A 27,555-nucleotide genomic window follows, 5' to 3' on the forward strand; every position below is an offset into this window, starting at 1 on the left:
TAGTAAAAATAAAAACATTCGGGACATGTATAAGGGGATCAACGAATTTAAGAAAGGCTATCAATCTCGTGCCTATATACAAGGGTCACTACGAAAGTTTTGAGATACGCATTGTTGTGTCACAGTATTTGAATTCCAACAATTGCGTTCGGTAGTGGTATCCAGAGCGAAGAAGCGAAGAAGCGAAGCAAGTTTCAACTCGCCTCGTTTATCGGCGTGGCCGTATCGCCTTCACTTGTTTTTTGATGTGAGCAGTATTCGGCTGTCTAGAATGGAGCTCGAAAGGGAACATGTTCGGGCAATGATTCTTTACGATTTCAAAAGTGGTTTGAACGAGACACAAAGCCTTGACCGTTTGCAGGGGGCATTTGGGTACCTTGCTCCTTCCCGTGCTACAATTTTTTGGTGATTTGATTAATTCAGAAGAGGCCGGACATCACTTAAAGATGAAGAGAGAGCTGGACGTCCGGCAACAGCTGTGTCAGATGAAAACATTGCCGCTGTGGAACAAATGATTCGAGAAAATCCTCGAACAACTTTCAAGGACATTGAATCTACAGTGAACATTGAATCGCCAGCAGTAACAAAAATTTTTCATGATCCTCTTCGGCTCAGGAAGGTTTCATCTCGTTGGGTGCCTCACACTTTTACTGAACACCAGAAGCGCATGTGTGTAGAATGGTGTGAAGAAATGCTTGCAAGATTTGATGGAGGCAATTCTCGACGCGTCTCTGACATTGTTACTGGTGATGAGACTTGGATCTATCAATTTGACCCTGAAAATAAACGCCAGTCTACAGTTCGGATCTTTCCAGACGAAAATCCACCCACGAAAGTGAAGCGACCGCGAAGTGTGGGGAAGAAGATGGTCGCAACTTTCTTCTCCAAATCTGGCCATGTTGCAACTGTTCCACTTGAAGAACAAAGGACTGTTACTGCTCAGTGTACACCACTGTTTGCCTAACAAAAGTGTTCCAGAAGCTTCGGGAACGGCGTCCAAGAACTGGATTGCGTGGGATCCTGCTTCATCATGACAACGCGTCCGCACAAACAGCCAACATCACAATTCAGTTTTTAGAATCTACGGAGGTCAAACTTATGACTCATCCGCCATATAGCCCTGACCTGGCCCCATGTGATTTTTTTCTGTTCCCCAGGATCAAAGATCGCATGCGTGGTAAGAGATTTTGCAGCCCTGAAGAAGCTATAGTGGCTTACGAGAATGCACTTTCAACACTTGAAGAAAAAGACTGGCAACACTGCTTCCAAAAGTGGTTTTCGAGGATGCAAAAGTGTGTAGAGTGTAATGGGGAATGCTTTGAGAAAATGTAAGTGTTAAATTGATTTTAAGTATGTAAGTTATCTCACATCTCAAAACTTTCGTAGTGACCCTCGTATTAAAGAGAGCTGATGCAACAGTTCTAACCGACACAGATAGCATCTTAAATAGATGGAAAGAGTTCTTTGACGAATTGCTTAACACGCAGCCAAAAACTAATGTGTGTGGAGAAAGGGAAATACACACCACAGAACCGTATAACCCAGAACCTAACCGAAAAGAAGTAGAAATCGCTACAAAGAAATTAAAGAAACACAAATCTCCGGGTGTAGACAAAATTCCGGCTGAGTTAATTTTAGCTGGAAGTGAAAAACTGTGGAACAAGATATACAAACTCATTCTCCTTATCTGGAACAAGGAAGAATTACCACAAGAGTGGAAAGAATGAATTATAGTTCCAATTCACTGAGTGTAATAATTATCGAAGCATTCTCCACAGAGGAGACATGTAATATGTTAGTTCTTGCTTTTTTACAATAGAATATCCCAGTGTTTCTTGCCTCTTGGGATATGTAATAATACTTCTGAAACTAATTCTGGACAGTTAATCTTACTGTTTAATAATTTATGTAAGAACAACAGAGGGAACTTTTTTTTTTAATGTTTGGCAACTAGTTCTCTAATTTTGACCTCACATACGAAAAATATAACCTTATAAATGTTGAATCTTTGCAGAAATCCTGTTCTATCCTTTAAATTATACTTAGGTTTCTATATGCACTACTCGTTATTGCCTCACGTGTTGAGCAAAGGTTCATTTGCTATCAAACATAACTCTAAGATCTTTGATAGTATTTGGAAAGAAATGCCACTTATTGTATAGGTAAAGTTAATTGGATTTTCTTTCCACGAAAGATACAGATTTGCATTTGGACACATTCAGGAGTAATTTACTCTTATCACACCATATTTGAACTCTCTGTAGATCCTGTTGAAGTTTCACTCAGCCATCAATTTGAACCTACTTTGGAGTATAATTTGAGATCATCGGCAAAAAAGAACTTGAGAAGTTTTAATGCACAGAGAAATATCATTAATAACTAGGAGAAACAACAGGGGACCTAGATTAGATCCTTGAAAAACCCCCGATAGAGTATTGAACTTGAAAATTACCGGTAATGTGAAACATCACCTAGGATTATTCAAATTCAACTCTCTCCAGCGCTCTGTGAGGAGAGTTTTTTACATTTAAAAAATCTCGAAATATTTGTAACGTTATTTGTATATTCTATGCTATTAATATGTTGATGAGTATCAAGTTCAAAATAAACAAGAATAGCACTCGATTTCAATAATTCAAAACCATGTTTTCATTAACTTTTATGTTTTAATTACAAACGCCATTCACTTTAAAAATTGACATAATACCAACTTCCTTTGTCTTAAATTATAACCTTACACTCCATATTTAAATCTAAGAGTACAGAATAAACTCTGGTTGTTTTTCATAACACACTGGGATGAGAGCGCCTGGGATATCTCAACCCGCTCACTTACAACTCACGCGACGGCCCTGATGGTTATTTTCCACATTTTTTTTAATGGGCTACCCCTAGAACACAGACAAAGGAAATCCTTTGTCTCTGCTCTAGAACTTCAGACCCCCTCCCCTCAAAAATGCGAGGGGACTTGATATAACTCTGCATGACGGGTCCCTGGAAGGTTTCCTAGTATATCAAATTTCAACACGTATTGTTCTAAATAACGCTCAATGATACACATATTAAATAAAGACAATCATTTAAACGGAATGGCCTAAATTAGTGTTACATTTATTTAGAATTCTATTTGAAATTCTTGATACACTGGTAATGAATTCTTGGGGCCTTATGCAGATACGTTCTGACGATCGATTAGTATCATACTAAAGTGTTCTACTAACATATGTTACCTGCAGTAGTCCTGGTTTTAGTATGACTCTAATCATACATCAAAACTACTCACCATAAGGCGGTTGGAGTTTGTTTTCAGAAGCCGCAACCACGTTAGTCATCTGTTAGTGTATCTAGTGAATATTCTGTGCATAAATTAGAAGAGTAACCTTGAGAAGGTCGTTTGAACAGCAAAAGCTGTACGCTATAAGCATTTAAAGAAACAATAACTTACAAGATGAGTGCAAGGAAGTTTTTTGTAGGTGGAAATTGGAAGATGAACGGAAACAAAAAGGAAATTGACGGAATCATCGATTTTCTGAAAGCCGGTCCCCTCGACCCAAATGTTCAAGTAGTAGTTGGTGCACCATCTATCTACCTGGACTATGCAAGGCAAAATCTTCCCCCAAGCATTGGAGTGGCAGCTCAAAATTGCTACAAAGTTCCAAAAGGAGCATTTACGGGAGAAATTAGTCCAGCCATGATTTTGGATGTGGGTATTGATTGGGTCATCCTTGGACATTCAGAAAGGAGAAATGTGTTCGGTGAAAGTGATCAGCTTATAGCAGAAAAAGTGGAACACTCCATTCAGTCTGGCTTACAGGTAAATGAACTATCAATGCTCACATTCGAGAAACTCTTTACCTCTGTTCTGGTCAAATTTTCGGTAGCATCGTGTCCTTCCGCTGGCCAGAAAAAATTTACGTTAATTTAGCAGAAGGGGTTCAGAAGTACGTAAAAAGCAAAATTTACAGGAGAAATGGATGATGCAAGTACTTAGACCGGCAAATTTTTACTTTGACTCCAACTGTGACTTCTGTTAAGAATTATACTATAAGTACAAGGGCCACAATGTTACTATACGATGTTAAGAATTATACTATAAGTACAAAGGCCACAATGTTACTATACGAAGTTAAGAATTATACTATAAGTACAAGGGCCACAATGTTACTAAACCTATAAGAACCGATTAAAGTCACAGTTGGAGTCAAAGTAAAGATTTGCCCTTAGACCTAACATAACGTAACAAAATGTAATCGAAAGTAACTTAAGCTAATCTAATATAAGCAGAAATAAGCGAATTTCTATTTTTTGGGGGGGGGGAATTTATGCTAGACACCTATACTAACAAACTAACCTAACCTGAGCTAAACTAACCCAGACTCACCTAAATGAAATGAAATCTTTAAGTTTAACGTCCCACGATTATGCCAGTTAGGCTAAAGGAGACGGTGATAATGAGAAATGAGTGGAATGAAGAAAGTGGGAGGAAACGGGAGAACCCCGAGAAAACCCACGAGCACGATGTTTGTCCACCACAAAGTCCACACGGCGCGAGCTGGGATTGAACCAGGGACCCCAAGCACCGGAGGTGAACGCTCTACCACTGAGCCACCGCGTCCCCTAGGCTCACCTAAACTAACCAGGTGAAATAGAAATTGCTGAGATTATAACATTTGTTAGAAACAATTGTTGGGCCCCTTCTGCTAAACATTAGCCGAAATGAACTTGAGAGACAGTGAAAGTATTGTATGTGTAAATGTGTTTTCCACTACCATAGTTTATGCGTATACCCCCTCGCTGATGCACCTGCTCCTTACGGATGCAGCCCCTCGCTGTCGCTCAGACCCCTGCTACACTCCTGCCCTGAATCGGTTAGGTGGCATTTGTGCTTTTTAGTGGCCACATAGCATAAATTGTTTTGTATTTTATTTGCTGTAATTGCTAAGCCATATGTACACACTATATTTGCTAAGCCCTCCTGAAGTCAATCTGCAAGTAGAAATGGAGCTCCTCATTTAGTGCATACTGTGCTAAAAGAAATACAATCCTCTAATCGAACCTGAAAATTTGGTAGAACCATCTGCTCGAGTAATGCCGTAAATAGTTAGCCTATATAGCTAAAGTCCTTAGTAGGGGCCACGGTGGCTCAGTGGTAGAGCGTTCACCTCTGGTGTATGGGATCCCGGGTTCAAACCCTGCTCCCGCCAGGTGAACTTTGTAGTGGACAAACAGCGTGTGCGTGGGTTTCCTCGGGATTCTCCCGTTTCCTCTATTGGATTTGAGGGGATTTAAATGCGACTTGGAATACATATTTATGTTTCACTTTTTTAGAGTTACATGATAAACGAGACGTAATGTGAATGGGATCCATTTTTTCTTAAACCTATATATATATATAAATGAAAGAAAAGGAAGCCCGAAACCTTAACAGAATGCAGCTCCATTCCAACCAATTTACAACCATAAAACTCCTGATTACGTTCAGAACACTGTTTGAAAATTTACAGATGAAGTCTGTTAATTCAGAAAGAAAGAATAATGTTTAAGGAACCTCTTTATACCTACGGAAAACATGAACATTGAAATAGCTTTTAATAAATATACTTTATTGTTAAGCAATTGTACTGCAAAATTAGCTTGTAGTGATTACCTAGCATAAGTTGATGAGTGATTTTCACCTTGTCTCGCACATACCCACTGTAGCCGACGGGCGACTGTATAATCTTTCTAGCTTTTAGTGACTACCTAGCTACAAGTTGGTTTGTGGTTTCTTTTTTCACGAATAATTGTTTTAAAGGGACTTGTGTTTGCAGGTACCGGTATATTATAAATCTGTACGTATTTTGTATGGAAGCGTTAAGAAAATTAGTCTAGTAGGAATTAGGAGATAATCAGTGAAATATTAGCTTCGAAAATTCGTTTCTTTTGGTGCACCTAACTTGATCTGTTTCAAGGGATGTATCGTTATGCGGAAAAAAAGACCTGTGTAGAAGGCATAAGGATACTATTTCCATGAAGCAATGTGAGTTCTAATATAACTTTGTTATCACCGTATTCTTAATCTGTATGTTCTGCTTTCATTCATTTCATTTTATCGGGGGCCGCGGTGGCTCAGTGGTAGAGCGTTCGCCTCTGGTGCATGAGGTCCCAGGTTCAAACCCTGCTCCCGCCAAGTAAACTTTGTGCGTGGGTTTTCTCGGGGTTCTCCCGTTCCCTCCCACTTTCTTCATTCCACCATTTCATTCATTTCTCATAGTCACCGTCTTCTTTAGCCTAACCGGCATAACTGTGGGACGTAAAACTCAAAGATTTCATTTCATTTATCGAAGATAGTTCTTCTATACTCATTTTGAGCTCTAGTTCATATATTCTTTCTAATTATTCTGCAACTTTATTTTATGGAACAACTGAACGTTCATATCCGTAAGTGGGGAAAAAATGGCCCCACTTACCTTGAATTGACCTTGTAGAAATGTGTAGACTTTTTATTCTTCTAAAAGTTCCATGCATTTGGTATTCAATAACAGTCAGTAGACATAGTCCATATCAATTCAGTTATCGGGTTACCTTGATGTCATTAAATTTACCAGATGTTAGAATTCAGGTCAAAGTAAGAAACCCGCCCATGTTTTCTTTCTGTTGCAAAGAAAATTCCTGCCCGAAATACAGACTGCTTTTTTTTTTTTTTTTTTTTTTTTTTTTGCAAAACATTAAAATGCTCGGGTAAACTTTACAATTCGCGCTCCAGCTATGCATTGATAAGTAGGACCTCTTTAAAAGTGTATAGTAAAAGTGCAGAGTAGGGTACAGTCTGGTTAGCTTCGGGAAATTTTGAGCTATTTTGTTAAAAATAATCCAGTATAATTTCTCGTATTTGCGTAAGGATATACCAACTGGAGCGGGCACTGTAAAGTTTACCCAAATGCTCTGTCTCTGCAACGGTTCAGTATACTTTGTATTTTGTTGCTTTTTTTTTATTTTTTTGTTTTACTTCAAAGATAATAGTTTACCAACTCAAGTGATTCCTTCGTTTGAAGCTGCTTTTCAAAAATACCTATCCCAAAAATAATATTTTTACTGATGATCAGTACCATCACTACAGTACCACGTTCCCTGAGAAGGAGAACTTCCACTTCGGAGTTTAACAGGTTTTATAAACAGTGTTGTTGATGTTTTGACTTTCGTGAGTAATATCTGGATTCCAGGGGTTTTTTCTCTGTCTGTCCCAGAAATACCAATCCTAAAAATTCTGAGGATTGTACAGTTGTATCTCTGAGGGTAGTATATATCCTGAAAGGGAGAACACGCCACTTTGACTCTGGAATTTTTGTAATGATTTTGGAAAAAATCCACTCTTGGACCAACGTGATGGGATACAAATGATGAATTAGAGTTGTAACTAGTGAAATGTTTTTATTCTAGATGTTCTTGACATAGAACCTTCCAAATCATGAAATGTCTTCTGGTGTAATATGAAATAATCGAGATTATTCCAGAATGTAACAAAGTCTAGAACGTTCTGAAACTATCCAGATAATTCCAGAATGTAACGAAACTTTCTAAAATGTGTTGGAACCATCCAGATTATTTCAGAGTTGAGTTTAACGTCCCGTTCAGCAACGAGGCTATATGAGACGTGGACCTACTGATTAACGTGGAATCCGAAGCACATGAGCTCCCGCCGATATCGAACCCGGGTCTCCCACGCCAAAGACGCGTATGCTAACCGCTTAGCCACGAAAGAACTCAGGTTATTTCAGAATGTCACAGAATCTTTCAGAACGTTCTGAAATCAGCCAGCTTTGTAACAGAACATTCTGGAACCATCGAAATAATTCTGATTTGGCCCAGCACATAAAAGGGAGATCACATGAATTTACAGTTGTCAAAAGCCTAAGAGAGTAGTTCACCAAATTTGTGGTCCAGAAGTACCTGTAATCTTTTGGGAAGATCCTGTTGATTGATAGAGTTGTAAGGTGTTTTGTGAAAATGAACTGAGTTTGAATTATCTTCTGAGTGGGGCTATAGGAGAGTGAAGTGTGCTGACTATTTGCATATCCATGTAAGAGTGATATATATAAGACTAGCTTTATAATAATAATAATAATAATAATAATAATAATAATAATAATAATAATAATAATAATAATAATAATAATTAATAATAATAAAACTTCTTTTAGGTTCAGAATAAAAATGCTTATTTCAAAGTCAGGATGTTTCCAGTGATGACTTTCTGCGTTCTAAATGCTTTTATAGAATATCAACAATGACATTAACTGAACAAGAAGACGACTCACATGGTGTGGATGATGATGATTTTGTATCTGCAGAAGAATTACATTCCCTGAATCAGTCAGCTATAGAGATTGGTGTTAATCTTTGTAAGAAACCATAATTAATGAAGTCAAGTCGTAACTGTATGCATCAAGAAACCACAGCGGAATCACTGAACTGTTGATGAGTACATCAGATCAAAACTAACCAAACTCTCCAAAGTAGTAATTCCATTTTCAAAAGAATATTGTGTAACTTCCTCGGAATATACATCAAACATCAATTCAACTATTGAATCGTGTGAATCCTATAATGAAAAGGTGCAAGTTCTAAAAATTATCTCAGTGTCTCTTTCCAAGATACAAATTTTGCACCACACTCCATCTACAACAAAATACATGCTGGACGAAAGAAGAGATTTGAGGTCTTCAAAAGGAGAGTTTTCAAAACCGGATCTTTATTATGGTCATCCTGTGAATGAAACACATGTTCAAATTGCTCAGTCATTTTATCTGGAAGATAACTAAAACTGTTTTCGACCGAGCGGAAAAAAAAAAAAAAAAAAAAAGTGAAAAGATACATAGCTCGCAATATTAAAGGAACTTTCGCCATATATAAGAAGGGCATTCAGGATTCTGCATGAAAGGGCAAAATTTTATGCACTACGATCTAAGTGGGTGGTTTCATACTCACTTGGGGATGTCTATGTGTGTATTGAGTCAGTTTTGGACTTCGCGTTGTAACTTTGAAGAACTTATTTGAAGGCGAACCGTGGGACGTAAAACTCAAAATTTCATTTCATTTTTATTTGAAGGCGTAGCATACAAACGTGTAAAGTCGTTAATCTGTAATGTAGAACGAGAGACCTGTTAGTTTTATTAATGTGATGACTTCCTGAAAAGGGATTACTCGCCTTACAGACGCTTCGTCTGAAAACAGCAGATGACTCTTCTGAGGTTTCATATGCAACATGGAAGAAAGATTTTTTTTTTTTTTTTTTTTATAAGTTGCCATTGATACCTTAATTGAAGAACGCCTACAGTTCCAGTTCAGAATGCCGTGTATTTTACACGAATGGTTTTACAAGTCGTATATATCAACAGCCCTTATCTTGTTGCTTAAAGAGAAAGTTGAAGAATTCCGCCAACAGAAAATAGAAGAATGGTCCACCTAAACTATCCCTGTGAAAGGAATCCAGAAGTCACATGGCAAGACTTACAGTGATGGGCAAACTTACATTGCAAGAATTTTAAAGAGCAAGAAAGAAGAAATTTCATTTGTCCAACCAAGATCTCAGAAACGGCAGGAGAATATTCAGATTCACAATCTACAAAGAGGAATGTTTGTGGCTTGTGTGTATGATTGTGGTTTAGTTAAATGAAATCGTTATGAACTTTATACTACTAAATGGACCTGCTGCTTGATATAGATTTTTACCTGCGAAATAGCAATACCATCTCTAGTGCTTACTTTCAATTCGCGTTTTTTTCAAGATTGTGGGTGCGCTAGTTTCTATTGGTTCAACAGGAAGGCATCTCTCGATATCAAAGAAACATACTGATGCAGTTGAACATTTTAGTATTGAATTGCTAATATCAGTACTAACCAGAGTGCAAAGAAATAGTATGTTTTGGAACTTGTAGGTATATTTTGGAAGCTTTGGTTTGTTTGAAAGCTGTGTTTGTACTTATCTTTATGTAAAATAAAATGCCAGTCATATAAGATTAAATTTTGGTTTCATGAGACCAGTGTTGGCAAAAACCATGGTTTTCATTGAAAAAACCAAAAAACAGTTTTTTTTTGTTTAAACCAGGTTTTTTTTTATTTAAATAATTTGCTCTATGTATTTATATCACATATGGACAGAAATAAGCTTGTTTCGCGTTGGTGTTGATAGCAACAACCGGGTTATGCTGGAAGGGGTCACATAAGCTTAAAGCGTAATTCAAATCGCTTCTCGGCTTACATCCAAGAGAAATTGTCCTCCATTTAAACTCGAAACCGGGACTAATTGGCCACAAATGCGATAGGTCTGCCGACTCAATCACGAAGGACTCCTGATAAAAATACGTTGACTGATCTTTACATATTTGTTAATATAATCGTCAAGAGTCATTAGGACAAAAGGACAAAAAGATAAACAATTGCACTAGTGGAACCATTATACAGAATTACATTTGGACAATTTCAAAGTACTACAGAGTACAGAAGAACTAATTTAGTCCAAGTCAGTTCACTACGACTTTTATTAGTCCAAGTTAAAGAAATATAACGACTTACTTTGCATATCAGTAAGAAAAGTGAATAAAGATACGAATTATTTGAGTCCACTTTGGCTCTGACCCATTTATACATAAATAGTTACCAAAGATTCTTGCCTCAATAATTGCCTCTCGTGGGGTTTGTATGACCCCCCCCCCTCCCAAAAAAAGTAGGCATTCCGATGTATTTTATCAATAGTAAACATTATTAAAACGAAACAATGTTTAGAATTTTCCTTTGGTTGCATAACAATAATAACAAACTATAAAAAATTACAAAAGAAACATCCATAAAGTTGCATAAAAAAGGTTGTTTTTGTAATAATTTCTTTGAGTAAAGAATGGGGAATTTAGGTCTGAATATAGTACGAATAATATATGGGAGTGAAACGTGATAACCCACAAATGTGTGTTCATCAAGATTTTTCGAATAGTTACACTTTTACGAACATTTTTCGTTTTTTGGTTTAAACCAGTTGTTTTTTTTTAAAAAAACAGCTGGTTTAAACCACCTTGATTTAAACCAGCCAACCCTGCATGAGACCAATATGTGAGAATATGGTAATGGAAACTGGATTCATGTGTTGAAAAATTTTCAATTTTTATAAATCCTGTTCAACTTAAAAGTGGAAGAAGAAGTTCTTTTCAGGAAATGTAATACTGTATGATACTATCTATCTATCTATCTATATATATATATATACAAGACTAGAGCACGAGAACTCGGAAACATATTTCCAAACGGATATCATTTTAATTAGTAAATTATTATATTTCAAATAAAACAAAATATCATGCACTGTTCCAGGGATATGGCATTTTAATATTTTCCGAAATTTGCACGCGAGAAAGGGTGCTATCTTTGGCAGACTATATCTCGGGCAGAATTTCTTTGGGACAAAAAAAGTTCCTTACTTTGTCCTGAATTTTAACACCTAGGATTATCAAGGTAAGATTTTTTTTTTTCTTTGCCTGTCTGAATTGATGTGAACTATGCCGTAATGAATTTATTGGATTGGATTGGATTTGAGTTTAATGTCTTCTAGCAACAAAACATGGACCTACAGCTTAATGTCTTCTAGCAATGAGACATGGACCTACAGCTTAATGTCTTCTAGGAACAAAACATGGACCTACAGCTTAATGTCTTCTAGCAATGAGACATGGACCTACAGCTTAATGTCTTCTAGCAACAAAACATGGACCTACAGCTTAATGTCTTCTAGCAATGAGACATGGACCTACAGCTTAATGTCTTCTAGCAACAAAACATGGACTTACAGCTTAATGTCTTCTAGCAATGAGACATGGACCTACAGCTTAATGTCTTCTAGGAACAAAACATGGACCTACAGCTTAATGTCTTCTAGCAATGAGCCATGGACCTACAGCTTAATGTCTTCTAGCAACAAAACATGGACCTACAACTTAATGTCTTCTAGCAATGAGACATGGACCTACAGCTTAACGTGGGACCCGAACTACATAAATTCCTGCCGAAAATCAAAGCCGAATATTCAGCGTCAAAGGCATGTACGCTATCTGCGTATCCACGAATCATCTCCCTAATCTCACTAATGAATTTATTATTGAGCCTATTGATAAATTGCTTTATTGCTGGCTTCTAACTCACAGGTAAACTTAATTTTATGACAGATTCAGAAGAATTAAAAGTCTCAGGATATAGATTTCTAGATGTAGAAAATATAAATAAAATAAGAATTACTATGCATAGATATTGCAATTTACAGAAAAGATAATAAATCTTTGTTCAAAAGTTTACCTGGACCTATTTCGAGCAATCAACACATTCATGAAGGTTCAGTTTGCTTTCATAAACAAATATGTAGATCAGCTTTGTATGAGGTCCTATAGATTAATTTGGACGATAACTCTCAAATCGGGGTGTATATTTGTTTATAACAGGAGTGTGCTTTCCTGTGTTCCTAGCGTGGCACTTGTCTTTAAAGCCTCTCTGATTTTCTGTTTTTTTTCTTTCCTTTCCACTTCTTTCCCTCTATATCTCAAGAAACCTAATATAAATACGGCCATAATAGGGATATATTGTGAAAATAAGAGAAAAATAGGCAAGAGTTGTAGTCATATTACTACGCACAATATACTTAAAAGTAACCTAAACAGAATATGGAATGATGTAGAAAAATATAAGCAAATTTCAATAAAAAGACTTACAAATTTGTCCATAGCCATTTAGTACTTAAAACTACACCAAAGCTAGTGTTTTTTGAGGGGGTGAGGTAAGTAATTGTTTAGTTAATTATTGGAAACTGTATAGAATCTAACAATAATACATTCTGATTATATGAACGAAGAGATAGAGGAGGGAATCTGTAAGGGATGAAGTATCTTTGAGTTTTACATCCCACGGTTATGCCGGTTAGGCTAAAGGAGACAGAGATGGTGAGAAATGAAGAAAGTGGGAGGAAACGGGGAATTCCGAGAAATCTCACGAACACAGTGTTCGTCCACCACAAAGTTCACTTGGCGCGAGCTAGGATCGAACCAGGGAAGGGGATAAAATGTGTAAAAACTTCAAAAATATGAATGGGGTTATTAATTATTCAGGTGAAATCCTAATCCTAACTAGATGTAAAACTACGTGGACTCTCACTCACTAACATAAAATAACGGGTACTTCCTATTGACATGGAAAGTTGAAATTTGTCATGGTTGTAGCTTTTCAGGACTAACCCACAGCAGAATTGCCAAACGTGAATATTTTTAATTTTTAGGGGAGGGGGTCTAAAGGGAAGATGAAGAAATTCTCCATGTTATTTAAATAGGCCTTTTTTGAACCTATAATCTCATGCTTTAGGTATTTGGAATTGGAGTAAAAACTTAAAATTCGGTGTGCGTGTACGTTTTCTTTAGTGTTACCTAATTCAATCACCAAAAATAAAAATGTTCAACTTTAATGGGACTTTATGGACAATTAAAAAATCTTCCCCGTGTTTTTAGTAAGTCTTCTCAGGCTATCAGCCAGGTGAAGGTATTGACATCCGACGTTTCGAATGCAGACATTGCATTCATCGTCATAGATTGTTATGAGCTTATTATGAGCCAATTACAATTCCTGAAGATGAATGCAATGTCAGCATTCGAAACGTCGGATGTCAATACCTTCACTTGGCTGATAGCCCGAGAAGACTTACTAAAATCACATCACCAGGAAAAATTCAATTCTTTCTTCTTCCCCATGTTTATATGGCACACCTTCTGCACCTCAAAATTATTGGACACTTCCTGTAGGACTACAATAATTAAATTTGGCAATATTGTACCCTTCCGGGACTAATCCAGAAAGAAATTGCCGAAAGTAAATATTTTAATTTTTTAGGGGATCTAAAGGGAATGAAGAAATTCCCCATGTTATGTATTTATTTTTTTATTTTATTTTATTTATTTATTTATTTTATTTTATTTTATTTATTTATTTATTTTTTTTTTTTTACAAATTCGGTGTGCTTGTAAGTTTCGTTAGCGTTACGTGACTAAATCACCAAAAATAAAAATTTCCAACTTTAGTGGGGTTTTATGGGCAATTAAAAAATCTTCCCCATGTTATTTATATGTCACACCTACCATGTAATAAGTCGACACATTATGAATTACAAAACAAAGGATATTGTAAAAATAAATTGCGAGTGATTAATCAGAGTATTAAGACGCAAAGGCTGATACATATGAGATGTGAGGCCGTAGGCCTAGCAAACGTGTGGGGGCCTAGGGGCGAAGTCCCCAGCTGGCTTAAGGTTAGTTATTTGTTACAGAGCTCAAAGCTTGTCTCTTTCGTTACTCCTATTTCTTACCATATCTTTAATCCACTCCTAGCTTTAACGCTTAGAGAAAAGTGGCTACCGCGACCACTGAAAATCCGGCAGTTCGGGGAGAGAGAACTGAATCATAAAGTAAATACATATAACTTCGATCTCGAGAGAGATTAAAGCAGCCTCCGTTAATTTCTTGGTTTCTTAGAATTTTATTTTTCAGTAAGGGTTTGCCGTCAAGGCTGCCATTGAGTTGCTATATACGATTAGCTCTTGGCATTGTGTGTTTGGTGCATATGATACAGCTTGTGTGTGTGTTTTGACGTAATACCCTTAAGACAGTGTTTCTATTTATTTATTTATTTTGGGTGAGAGAGCCATTTTATTAGTCAGAATGATCTACGGAATCCCTATTCCTGTACCTTCGAAAACAAATTAACTTTGTTGTTTGTTTTGAGCATAACCAGTATACCATACTTTTAAAGTATTAGTAGCGATAGAAAAATTATTTTTTATTTATTTATTTACCTAGCCGAACCTGTGCTGTCTACACAGCTCATTTATTCTAATATGAGCATGAATATCCTCTCTACTTCCTCAGTGTATCGGTAGATGTCCCTTTACAGACAAGTGAAGGATGATGAGAGGATTTTCGAAGGGAATAAATTGCTATAGATGCAATTTTCAATCATAACTTTGTAAAATTAGTATTTGTATTATTTCCAACATGAAACAAACTTTAATAGTTGTACTGAACTACGAACAAAAGTTACAGCAACCAAGCAGAGATCTCTGGTAATGTTTAGTGGAGCTATTCATATATAAATGCTGTCGTAGCTTATGTTTTTCATGAAACTAGACGAGGCAAACGAATGAAATGTGGGGTTTTACAAGAACGAGAGTTGTGAAAAATAAGAGGATACAGAATAATATGGTTCGTGATGTTTCCTAGTTGTTTTGTAGATAAAACGACATTGGTATCAATTACCTTCCAGCTCCTGACACTCGCAGCAAATAACTCCTAAACTAAGAAAGATATCGGAAATTTGTGTGTAAGGAAGTTCAATATTCTGGCTATAACTTTCTCGTTGACACTTTTTTTTTTTTCCTGAAACAAAGATAAAAATGTGCCATGATAAGAGATTAAGTGACTACGAAAGCGCACCAGGACGCATCGATTTTTCGTGTTTGACAGCACGTTTTCGAGAAATTTGCATGTTTTTTGTGATCAGGAGCAGAATAGATCATTTCTAAAAGTAACGAAATCAAGAATGGCCATAGGAATTTTGAACGGGAGAAGTGATCGTTTGAAAAAAGGTAATTTTCCGCCTCAATATTTGTTTGCCTTAGCAACGCCTTAGTGACAATGTTTGTCTTGTGGGCTCAAAACGGCCCCTAAAACGTAGAATACAAAAATAACTGCACTTTAATGAAAACTGTCAAACCTTCAGAAAATTTGGAAATGAAAATGAAATGAAATCTTTAAGTTTTACTTCCCACGGTTATGCCGGTTAGGCTAAAGGTGACGGTGATGATGAGAGATGAGTGAAATGGTGGAATGAAGAAAGTAGGAGAACCTCGAGAAAACCCACGAGCACGGTGTTTGTGCACCATAAAGTCCACACGGCGCGAACTGGGATCGAACCAGGGACCCCAAGCACCGGAGGTGAACGCTCTACCACTGAGCCATCACGCCCCCCTCAGAAAATTTGGGATTGACAAACAAAGTCGGTTAGTTTCTAGAGCATGTGACTTCCGAGATCTCATGCATGAAAGGAATTGCCCACAAACATATAAATGGAGCATTTTACATGTAGACTAGCTGAACCTGTGCTCTTTACAAAGCGCATCATTCATATATGAGCATGAATCTCCTTGTTATTCCTCACATCTGTACATGTCCCTTTGCAGACACAAGTGAAAGAAGTCTTGGTAAAAATCGGCAAGAAATACCGTAAAGGGGAGACTTTTTTCGATTATTTTTTCAATATCTCGTACCGTTTGCAAGGTTTCAGCCTACTTCCGGTTGCAGTTTTTAATTCATGTATGATCTGTGTTTTCTTTCTTCGTGCATGTAGTATATAATAAGCAAATACATAAACTAAGTAACTCTATGGCCTATGGAACCCGGAGGTTCAATGCCCCGTTCACAAAAGCTCTCCACTGACTTCTATTCTTAGATAATTGGATCCAGTTTCTACTTTGTATTTCTACTTCTGCGAAATTTATCTTAATATTGTTCTCCCATCTGCACCTAGGTCTTCCTAATGGTCGTTTTCCGGCTGGTCTTCCAGTTAAGATTTTGAAAGCGTTCTTTCTTTCTTCCATCCTGGCTACATGACCTGTCCATCTGAGCCTCCTAGATTTGATGACCCTAACAATGTTGGATAAACCTATAAATTATGTTCCTCGTTATGAAGATTCCGCCATTCGCTATTCCCGTTTCTCTTGGGTCCAAATATTCGTCTCAGGATCTTGTTCTCAAATACTTTCAATCTATGTTCTTCGTTCCGAGTAAGAGACCATATTTCACAACCATACAGAACAACAGGCATGATTATCGTTTTATACATTTTAAAATAAGCTAATATATTACACATACAATCAATTATAATGTCAGTGATATATGGTGTTGGTGGGCAAAACACTCCAAACAATAAAGATTCAACTTAGATGGAAAAATGGTTATCCTTCGTTTTTCCATTATAATTTGGCCATGAAACAAACACCTGAGAGATATGCAGCCCCTATATACAATTATATGGCGTTGGAATGTATAATAGGTAGGATATGATGCTTTATTTTATTTTATTTATTTTTTTTTAATTTCAACACTTCCAGTGTACCCTTAAAAATGTAATAAATAAATAATGGCCATGTTTTTTTAAAATATTGAGTTAGAATTGGACAATCTACGCAAAATTTGCAATCGATCAGTGAAAACTTCTTCTTTCTAGAGCCTGTAATTTCTCGTAGATCTCACTGTCGAAAAGACTTGCCACAAACATATAAACGTCCACAAACGTATAGTTTAAAAAACTTCAGAGATGGCAACACAATTCATTTGCATTTATTTCGGAGAAGGCATATTAAAATGCAAAGGCTTTGAACCATAATTTAAAAGAATAAACTTTGTGAAAATGATCTCTATAATTTATTTAAAGTACACCTTTTTAAACCGTGTAACGTGGGTTCCTGTCACCACGGCATGGCGCGTCCTCAGGTTGCGGATCGAGGAGAAGGCCTCTAGATATAGAGGTTAGCTGCGAATATACTGAATAAGCAGTCGCGGACAGACGACTAGGAGTGGTCCTCCAGCTTGGGGGTTTGGGTAAGGCTAACACCCTCATCCTGTAAAAAAAAGGTACTTGTTCAGAAACATTCACAAAAGCCTCGGACAAGGACTGATAACTTGGCACGACATCAGCAAAAGAAAATGGACATGAGATTTGGAACATGGAATATTAGAAGTCTTTATAGGGCAGGCGCGTTAAAATCTGTAACGAGTGAGTTAGAGAAATACAGGATGGACTTAGTAGGAGTTCAGGAAGTTAGGTGGGAAGGAAATGGATCTGAGAATTCCGGAAATTTTACGTTCTTTTACGGGGAAGGAAATAAAAATCACCAGTTAGGAACAGGGTTTTTCGTTCACAAACGAATATTACCCGCAATTAAACGGGTTGAATTTGTTACTGACAGACTTTCTTTTATTACTTTTAAGGGATGGTGGTGTGATATTATTGTTTTAAATGTACATGCTCCAACTGAAGATAAGGATGACGATATAAAAGACAGTTTTTACGAAGAAGTGGAACGGATATTTGACCAACTCCCGCGATACCATATGAAGATTCTATTAGGGGATTTCAATGCGAAGGTAGGACGAGAGGATATTTTCAAACCGATTATAGGGAACGAAAGTTTGCATAAGGAAAGTAATGACAACGGTGTTAGACTCGTGAACTTTGCAACATCCAAAAACCTAATCGTGAAGAGTACAAAATTCCCACATCGCGACGTTCATAAATACACTTGGACATCACCAGACGGAAAAACACATAATCAGATTGATCACGTTTTAGTAGATAGAAGAAGACAATCTAGCATAATTGACGTTCGGGGCTGATTGTGACACTGATCACTACCTGGTAGCAGCGATAATACGGGAGAGATTATCGTTGAATAAAGGTAATACTCAATGTCCGAAAACGGAGAGATTTAATTTAAAGAAATTAGAAGAGAGCCAGGTAAGAGAGGAATACCAGATTGAAGTTTCGAATAGATTCTCGGTTTTAGAAGACTCGGAGTGCACTAGTGTTGAGGATACTTGGATTGAAATTAGAGATAGCATTAAAAGTTCAGCAATAGAAAAATTGGGACACGCGGAAATACGTAGGAACAAACCATGGTTCGACCAAGAATGCATTAAACTAGCAGAGAAGAGAAAACAGGCAAAATTACGGTGGCTACAAAATCCGAATGAAATAACTACACAAAATTTCGCAGATATCAGGCGGGAAACTTCCAAAACTTGTAGAACAAAGAAACGGGATTTTTTGAAAGCTAAAATTAAGGAACTTGAAGATAATAGTAAAAATAAAAATATTCGGGACATGTATAAGGGGATCACCGAATTTAAGAAAGGCTATCAACCTCGTGCTTATATATTAAAGAAATCTGACGGAACAGTTCTCACTGATACGGATAGCCTCTTAAATAGATGGAAAGATTTCTTTAACGATTTGCTGAACACGCAGCCAAAAACTAATGTGCGTGGAGAAAAGGAGATACACACCGTAGAACCGTATATTCCAGAACCCAATCGAATAGAAGTGGAAGCCGCTATAAAGAAATTAAAGAAACACAAATCTCCGGGTGTTGATGAAATTCCAGCTGAGTTAATTTTAGCTGGAGGCGAAAAATTGTGGAACAAGATACACAAACTCATTCTCCTTATCTGGAACAAGGAAGAATTGCCACAAGAGTGGAAAGAGTCAATCATTGTTCCAATTCACAAGAAAGGCGACAAAACTGACTGTAATAATTATCGAGGCATTTCTCTTCTGTCAACATCCTATAAAATCCTTTCAAATATTCTGTTAGCAAGATTGACCCCATACGCAGATGAAATTATTGGAGATTATCAGTGCGGATTTAGACGAAATCGATAAACTATCGACCAAATATTTACCATTCGCCAAATACTCGAAAAGAAGTGGGAATACAATACCCCGGTACATCAACTATTTATTGATTTCAGAAAGGCTTACGACTCGGTTAGGAGAGAAACATTATACAACGTTCTTACAGAGCTTGGAATACCGAGAAAGCTAATTAGATTAATTAAGATATGTTTAAGTAAATCCCAAAGTAAAGTCCGGGTAGGAAAATTTTTGTCCACGAGCTTCCACGTCGAAAATGGTCTGAAACAAGGAGATGCGTTGTCGCCATTATTATTTAACTTTGTGCTGGAATACGCCATAAGGAAAATCAAAGATAGCAACCAGGGGCTAGAGCTGAACGGCATTCACCAGGTTATGGCATATGCTGATGATGTAAATTTAATAGGGGATGATAGGAGAACAGTAGAAATAAATGCAGAGATATTATTAAACGCTTGCAGGGACATGGGTTTAGAAGTAAATGCAGAGAAAACTAAATACATGGAAGTGCGTCGGGACCGTAATACGGCAAATTGTGGAGGCGTTAAAATATTAAATAATACTTTTGATAAAGTGGATAGTTTCAAATATCTAGGATCAATATTAACAGACGAAAATCATATTCACGAAGAAATTAAATGTCGACTAAAAGCAGGGAATTCGTGTTACTATTCGGTTCAAAATCTCTTTTCGTCGCGAATTCTGTCGAGGAATTTGAAGCTTAAAATATATAAAACGATAATCATGCCTGTTGTTCTGTATGGTTGCGAAACATGGTCGCTTACTCTCAGGGAAGAACATAGACTGAAAGTATTTGAGAACAGGATCCTGAGAAGAATATTCGGACCCAAGAGGAACGAGAATGGGGAATGGCGGAAGCTTCATAACAAGGAACTACATAGTTTATACGGTTTACCCAACATTGTTAGGGTCGTCAAGTCTAGGAGGCTTAGGGGGGCAGGTCATGTAGCTAGAATGGAAGAAAGTAGAAACGCTTTCAAAGTCTTGACTGGTAGACCCATAGGAAAACGACCATTAGGAAGACCTAGGCGCAGATGGAAGGATAATATTAAGATGGATCTCGCAGAGATAGGAATACAAAGTAGAAACTGGATCCAATTACCTAAGGATAGAAGTCAGTGGAGAGCTGTTGTGAACGCGGTACTGAACCTCCGGGTTCCATAGGCCATAGAGTTAGTTAGTTTAGTTAGTTACACCTTTTTAAAAATATTTGTCTGTTATAAACGTGAAATCACAAATAACCTTAAATCAAAGCTTTGAAAGCTAAAGTTATAGGTTGGAGCTCAGTCGCTCTTAATTGCTATTGTAGCATTTTAATAGATAGATAATTGAAGGCTGCTAAAAATATTTTATAATAATAAGTCTATAAAACTATTAGAATTTTTATACTCTATACTTGTTTGACATTCTCAACTACAATATGTGATAATGAATTCACTTGAATTTTTGTTTTACTTTTTCCTCCGTTTTGGAATTAATGCTCAATCTAAAAGAACCGTACGGACAGAACTCTCGGATTTCCGACCGTCATTTGAGAAACTCTGCCTTAGTGCATAATCCAGTTCCATCAGCGAGAATGGAGAAGAATGTCTGCTTTTTAATCTGAGCTCTAAACTGGCCATAGGTGTTCATCCCGATATTTCAACTGCTCAGACAGTGTGAATTGGTGCATTGAAATTTTGGACAGTTGCATCATTGAGCTGAAATATCACCCGGGCCATACGATGCACGTGGTGAACTAAAATTTTCATATAATCACTATTAATAATATATCCTGTAAGCGTAAATACAGTTCTAATGGAATACCAGAAATTTGCTGTTGATAGTGTCACAGGTAGCTTCAAATGTATATTTTGTCATGTAGTTTATATAATGTTGTCACCTATAAGCTTTAGGACGTTGCAATATTTAACAGGTTTTACTGCCAACCCGCACAAAGCATACTGCCATTAATAGGCCACAAGCATATGTAGATTTGAGCATTATCATGTGTGTAACAGCAAGTTAGTTGGTGGGTAAACTAAAATTAAAGAAAGCTAGGGTAACACGAGGAAGTTAGGGCAAGGGTCTATTAGTTTTTATATAATTAAGTTATGTATTAAGTTTTATAGCTCAGTTCACTATGTGTTATTTAACGTAACATTTATATAAGGCAAGCATAATTGCTTGAAAGAAAAGCTGATTTCAGTAGCTGTTACAAGCAATAAAAGAAACTGCTTATATCCGTCGCACGGGAATTTCATAACACTTCCTGTCGTTCATTTTTTTTAGCTTTTTTTCTTTCTTTTTTTTTAAAAAAAAATTCAGTTGCGTGGGTGGTTTTGTGTGTTTCAAACCACTGTAAAAAATAATCACATAATTATTACAACAAATATTATGATTTACGAGGAATGCTATAATTGTCCCATTTTGTGATGCTTTGGAGCAAGGGCAATTATAGGAGCATTCTCTTTTAGCAAGAATATAAAATTTGAAGAAGAAAAGTGTTTCAAAACAATGCTTATTGGTACTGTATTTAAAGTCTCCTGAATTTGGATGCCTTTGTAAATATCTGTAACATAGATAGCTACATTACGGTTGAAAAACTTCTCTTTCGATGTTGATGTAGTGAAGTGAATTATTTTTCACTCTCTTACCCTAAATGGGCGTAAATGTTTATAGTAGAAAACAGTGAAATGGCAGGGAAAGTGTACAAATGGATTTCTAGGTATAAAGATAATTTTTTCTCTCTCTAATAGATCTGGAATCAGATTTTGACTGAGAAGTCACTAGTTACATTGTGCCTTTAGCAAGTCTCTTAATGTAGTTGACAATGTAGACTATTTACATTTTACGAAATACGCAGGGACTGTAAATCTAAATTGAGGCCTAAGAGTTTATTTATTTATTTATTTATTTATTTTTTGTGAGTTTTCATAGTTGAATCATTCTAATTTGTTTCTGTAGAATAAATAACGGAAGTTTTATTTATTGTCTAGTGTTTTTATTCTTAACTTCCTTGTAAATAGATAGAAAACACTTAGAAGCACCACTTTAAAGGGTTAAAACAGGCCTATGATGTGATTGCTCAAAAGTCAGTGCATTGTAAATACAATAGAAGCTAGGAGACTTTGCCATAATTCCTTCATGGTTGCGGCAATTCTGGCAATTGGAAGTAAAAAGAAGTAATAATAATAATGAAAATAAAAAGTTCTGCTACAGGGGTTTAAGATTTTTGTTCTTAATTCATCAAATAATATAGAAGTAACATAAAATTGTTATAGCATTTGTCCAAATTAAAACAAAGGATAGTTTTGGATATAAGCAGTTCAAGTTAATGTTTACGTGCCATAATTGCCCCACATCACCCTAAATATAAACAATTGGTACCTTTAATCACAGTTTTAACCTATAGCACATAGCGAGCCGAAGGCTTGAGGAACAATTAGTAATAATAATAATAATAATAATAATAATAATAAAGGAAGTCAATAATGAATATTTTATTTCAGGTGATTGCCTGTATTGGCGAGAAACTAGAAGAGCGAGAAGCTGGCCAGACTGAGGCGGTAGTTTTCCGACAAACCAAAGCAATTGCGGACAAAAATCCTGACTGGAGTAAAATTGTCTTGGCCTATGAGCCTGTGTGGGCGATTGGTACTGGCAAAACAGCCACTCCCCAACAGGCTCAAGAGGTTCATGATAAACTTCGAAAATGGTTTGTAGATAATGTATCCGAGAAAGTGTCCAACGAACTACGCATTATTTACGGAGGGTCTGTGACAGCCGCTAACTGCCAAGAGCTTGCCAAAGAAAAAGATATTGATGGTTTTCTTGTTGGAGGAGCTTCTTTGAAGCCAGATTTCGTTAAAATTGTCAATGCCCGACAAGTTATTGGTTAAAAAGTAAAACTGGAATTTAGTCAGTTAGTTAGTGGTCAGATAAGTAGATTTATTTTTACAGAAATATTTGCTCATATACAAGATGTTCAAATGTATATTTTGTACAATTACATATGTGAAAGGTGCAGGAATCAATTAATAAAAAGCTTCCATTGTTCACTTTTTATGCAGTACAGTAGCACAATTAGCTACAAATCTTGGTACAATAATTTCTAAATTATGATGATCAACCATGTTAGCTTAATGAATTCCACATTTTCTATTAATTTAAAGTATTGTTCTGTAGCACCCGTTTTGGTGTTTTTTTAAGTGTAATTCTTTATATTAGGTTTCAAATCTGAAAGTAAAAGTACCTTATCAATAAGTATTGAGGGTAGCATTTCAAATAGTAACGTTGTTTTTTGACAAGATATATTCATATATACTCTTTTCAGATTCTATAATTTAACTTTTTTCCTGGATATATTTCTATGTCGTATTTTAATTACCGTTTAGATATTTTTAAATATATAATAAAATTCAGCTGTACAGTAGCGTTACGTTGAAGGGAGTTTCCGGGTTTTAATATCTTCCTTCAACACATTATGGAAAAATGCTATATACCATATCAATATATATATAATATAAACAATCTGAAATGATATGAACTTGGGATCTTGAATCTCCCCGCCACTAATGTAATTCTGTGTACTCTACTGCAGGTCTATTTGGTGAATATTAATAAAGAAAGTTTGGATTAGTTTCGGTCATATAGTTGAATATTTTCAGCTCCAAATGTTGTAAATACTAATTTTAATGATATTTTGTGTGTATTGAATTAGAAAGTCCAGTTTCTAGTCGAGGATATTCCCATCTAAGTATCATGTACAGCATTTTATTGTACTTCAAACTTACAAGTACATATATAGTGTGAAATAGATTATTGCTAAGAAAATTGAGGTACAAAGCATTTAGAACTTAAAACATAAGAAGTGTACATAATAAGTATCAACCAGACATTTGACATCCAGAAAAAAATTAATATTGGTAAACAACCAAATTTTTGTAACAAATAATTATGCTAAGTATTTATTATTTCGAATTTGAAAGTTGTGCTTCACTGATTTTTTCGTAATTTACAGAGAGTCCATAAAGTCCTGCAGGAAAGTAAAACTGTATAACTTGGAAACTACATAATGTATTAACAAATACTTTTTGGTGTACTTACAGCAAGGTTCAAAGTTTTGTTTCAGCTAGTTAAGGTTCATCGACAAACCTCCAATTGTGCACTATCGACGTCCAAACACTCGTGCAGTCTTTTTGGGAAACCAAGAATTGCGTGTTGGCGGTGCTCGTCTGGAATGTTCAAAATCACATCAGTTATTTTGTTCTTGAGATCGTGCAGATTAGCTGGCTTCTGCGAATACACCTTGGTCTTCATGTGTCCCCACAGCCAGTAATCACAAGGCGATAAATCTAGTGATCTTGCAGGCCAAGATGTGGGTCCTCTTCGGCCAATCCATCTCTCCTTAAATTCTTCGTTAAGAAACTGTCGAACTTGAAGGGCATAGTGCGGCGGTGCCCCATCCTGTTGCATGTGGACCTCATTAAGGATGCCTAACCTAGTAAGTTCTGGGAAAAGGAATGTCTAGCATGTTCAGATAATTGTTACCATTTACCGTCTCTTCCTCGAAGGAAAAAGGGCCAATAATGTGGTCCATTGAAACAGCATACCACACACTGACTTTGGGACAACCCCGCTTGTGCTCCTCGAATTCACGTGGATTTTCCACCCCACAAATTCGGCAGTTGTGCCTGTTCACTTTTCCCGACACATGAAATGTGGCTTCATCTGAAAACAAATCGAGACAGAAGGTCACCATCTTCTTGTAAGCGGGTAAGCATTGACTCACAGAATTCCATTCTCATGTCACAGTCTTCCTCTATCAGCTCGTGCACAAATTTTAATTTATAGGGCCGGACCTTCAAATTCTTGCGTACGATCTTGTGTAACGTTTACTTCGGTATTCCCAGTTCCAATGACCTACGTTTAAGCGACTTCATTGGACTCCTGGCTACGCTGTCCTGCAACGTGTGAATCAATCAAATCGTTACTCGTTCCTGGCCTTCCATTGCGTGGTAAATCTGACACACTTCCCGTTTCTTTGAACTTCTCGTACCACCTCTTGATACTTGTTTCTGCTGGGGGTGTTTTCCCATACGTTGTTTGGAACTTTCTCCGCACTGGAACGTAAGATTTTAATTCCGCAAACCACAAAACACATTGTGCCTTTTCTTTAATAGATGCCATCTTAAGTCACGTGATTACCAGCGCAAACGTCATCGAGCATTATGACCAGAACAAAACTTTAAACTTCCCTTCTTCCAACCCCAAAAATTTATACACTTAAACGTAACGGTTTAGAAGTTATAGAGTTTTACTTTCCTGCAGAACTTTATGGACTCCCTTTATATTTTGTTTGTATTATTATTTTATTGCTCCAGAAGTGCTGTTGGATATGTGAACTAATTTCGAGGCTTGAGTTGGTAAAGTATAGTTTACATCAAATTTATTAAGCAGGTTTTACTTATGTTTTTATGAAATCATCAAACAAAATACTCCATGTACACAAAATACTTCATAAATATTTCAGATTGCATTTAGGAAATCGAGTTATTTTAAAAGTCAGATGAAGAGATGGTGAGAATATGTATTGTAGATGTACTATATACACACTTGTGTGTAAATCCAAAGCAATTTGTTGTTATCAACCGATATGAAGAAATATTAAGTTTTATTTGTTCTTCATGATTAGTCATTTCCTTTAGTTGTATAGCTTCAATCAATTTCAAAATACTCTCAAATGAAATAATATTGTCTTTTTTTATTGTTATTAGATTGTTATGGGGGAAGAAGTGAATTTAAAATATCTCTTATGCAATGATTTACTAAAGCGGATCTTTGATTGATTGATTGATTGGTTGGTTCATTTATTCATTTTTCTGTGCTAGCCCAATTGACTTGCAATGCTATTTTTTAAATTGTAACCCTCTTTAAAATGTAGTTCTGTATTTTATTTTAAATTATAATTGCGACTTGGTAATTAACGATATAATAAAATTAGTTGAAAATCTCTCTTTAACAGAATTCCCATAGCTATACCTTATGTTGCACTACGTTTCTGTCTATGATAGTGTCTTCTAGCTATTAAAGAAAAGAAGCGAAGTGATGTATGAACAACAATCTCACATATATGTTGCACTAAAATATTACAAGTAAAACTGATCCGCATTTCGATTCGTTGCTAAACGTTGCATTTTAGTGCCATAGAAACATACATAAGTTAGATACTTAAAGGTGTTTAAATTAAAAATACATTAAATATAAAATAGCATAGTTAATATAATTGAAGAGTAAATTCTTAGCTGGACTCACTACTGTATCTTGCTCTGAAAAGGTTGTATATAGTATAATTATTTTCCGAGTGTGGAATGAAGAACGAAACAATTTTTGTGGTTTTATTACACGAGCTATAAATGATTTTTTATTGGAAGTAGTATCCAAAAGAAGTATTTTAGATATTTTAATATGATTAGCATTTTCTTTTTATCACTTTTGTATAGATTAAGTGCTTTACAGCAACTCATTACAACGTAATTTTATATTACTGTTCTTCTTCAGATCAAATATTGTTGGAGTAAAATGTATAATTAGATTTTTTTCTCACGTAGCCAATTTCCTGTTACAGTATGTGTATGCTTGAAAAGAAAGTAACTTACAAATCATGAAAAAGATGTACCTCATAGACAATACTTGTAATTTTTATGTGGAGAAATATTTTATTAATAGTTATTGTGCACTTGTAGGGTGAGATTTATTTTGTAAAAAAATATAAAAGACAAAATCTAAAAATACATATTGCAGAGATCACAGAGTTTATTTTATTTATGTATTCATTTTTAGGTAGCCAATATTGTTTAATAAGTTTGAAATGTTTTTTAAAGAGTTTATTTTAACGCAGATAATGTTACAATCTGGCAAATTTTGTTAAGATTAACTAACACTCACCTATAATTTGCCCTGGGAATCTTAAAAGGATTTGTTTGACAACCTACCCTGTTACCTTCACCAACTAGACATTAATGAAAAGCTTCAGCTTCAGATAATTTTTGCATTTCCCTCAACTTA

At 36.0% G+C, this 27,555-nt stretch overlaps 1 protein-coding gene across 1 annotated transcript; it reads left to right on the plus strand.

The window, feature by feature from the left end:
- The first annotated feature begins 3,329 nt into the window (after positions 1–3,329).
- On the plus strand, positions 3,330–27,297 carry Tpi (triose phosphate isomerase). The gene is made up of 2 exons (XM_081742852.1): positions 3,330–3,814; positions 22,998–27,297. The coding sequence occupies exons 1-2, from the start codon at positions 3,449–3,451 to the stop codon at positions 23,385–23,387; spliced, it is 756 nt and encodes a 251-aa protein (XP_081598978.1). The 5' UTR covers positions 3,330–3,448; the 3' UTR covers positions 23,388–27,297.
- Positions 27,298–27,555: the final 258 nt, after the last annotated feature.

The sequence above is a fragment of the Thermobia domestica genome, chromosome 16 (assembly GCF_964235325.1).
Source record: "Thermobia domestica chromosome 16, izTheDome1.hap1.1, whole genome shotgun sequence".
Classification (NCBI taxonomy): domain Eukaryota; kingdom Metazoa; phylum Arthropoda; class Insecta; order Zygentoma; family Lepismatidae; genus Thermobia; species Thermobia domestica.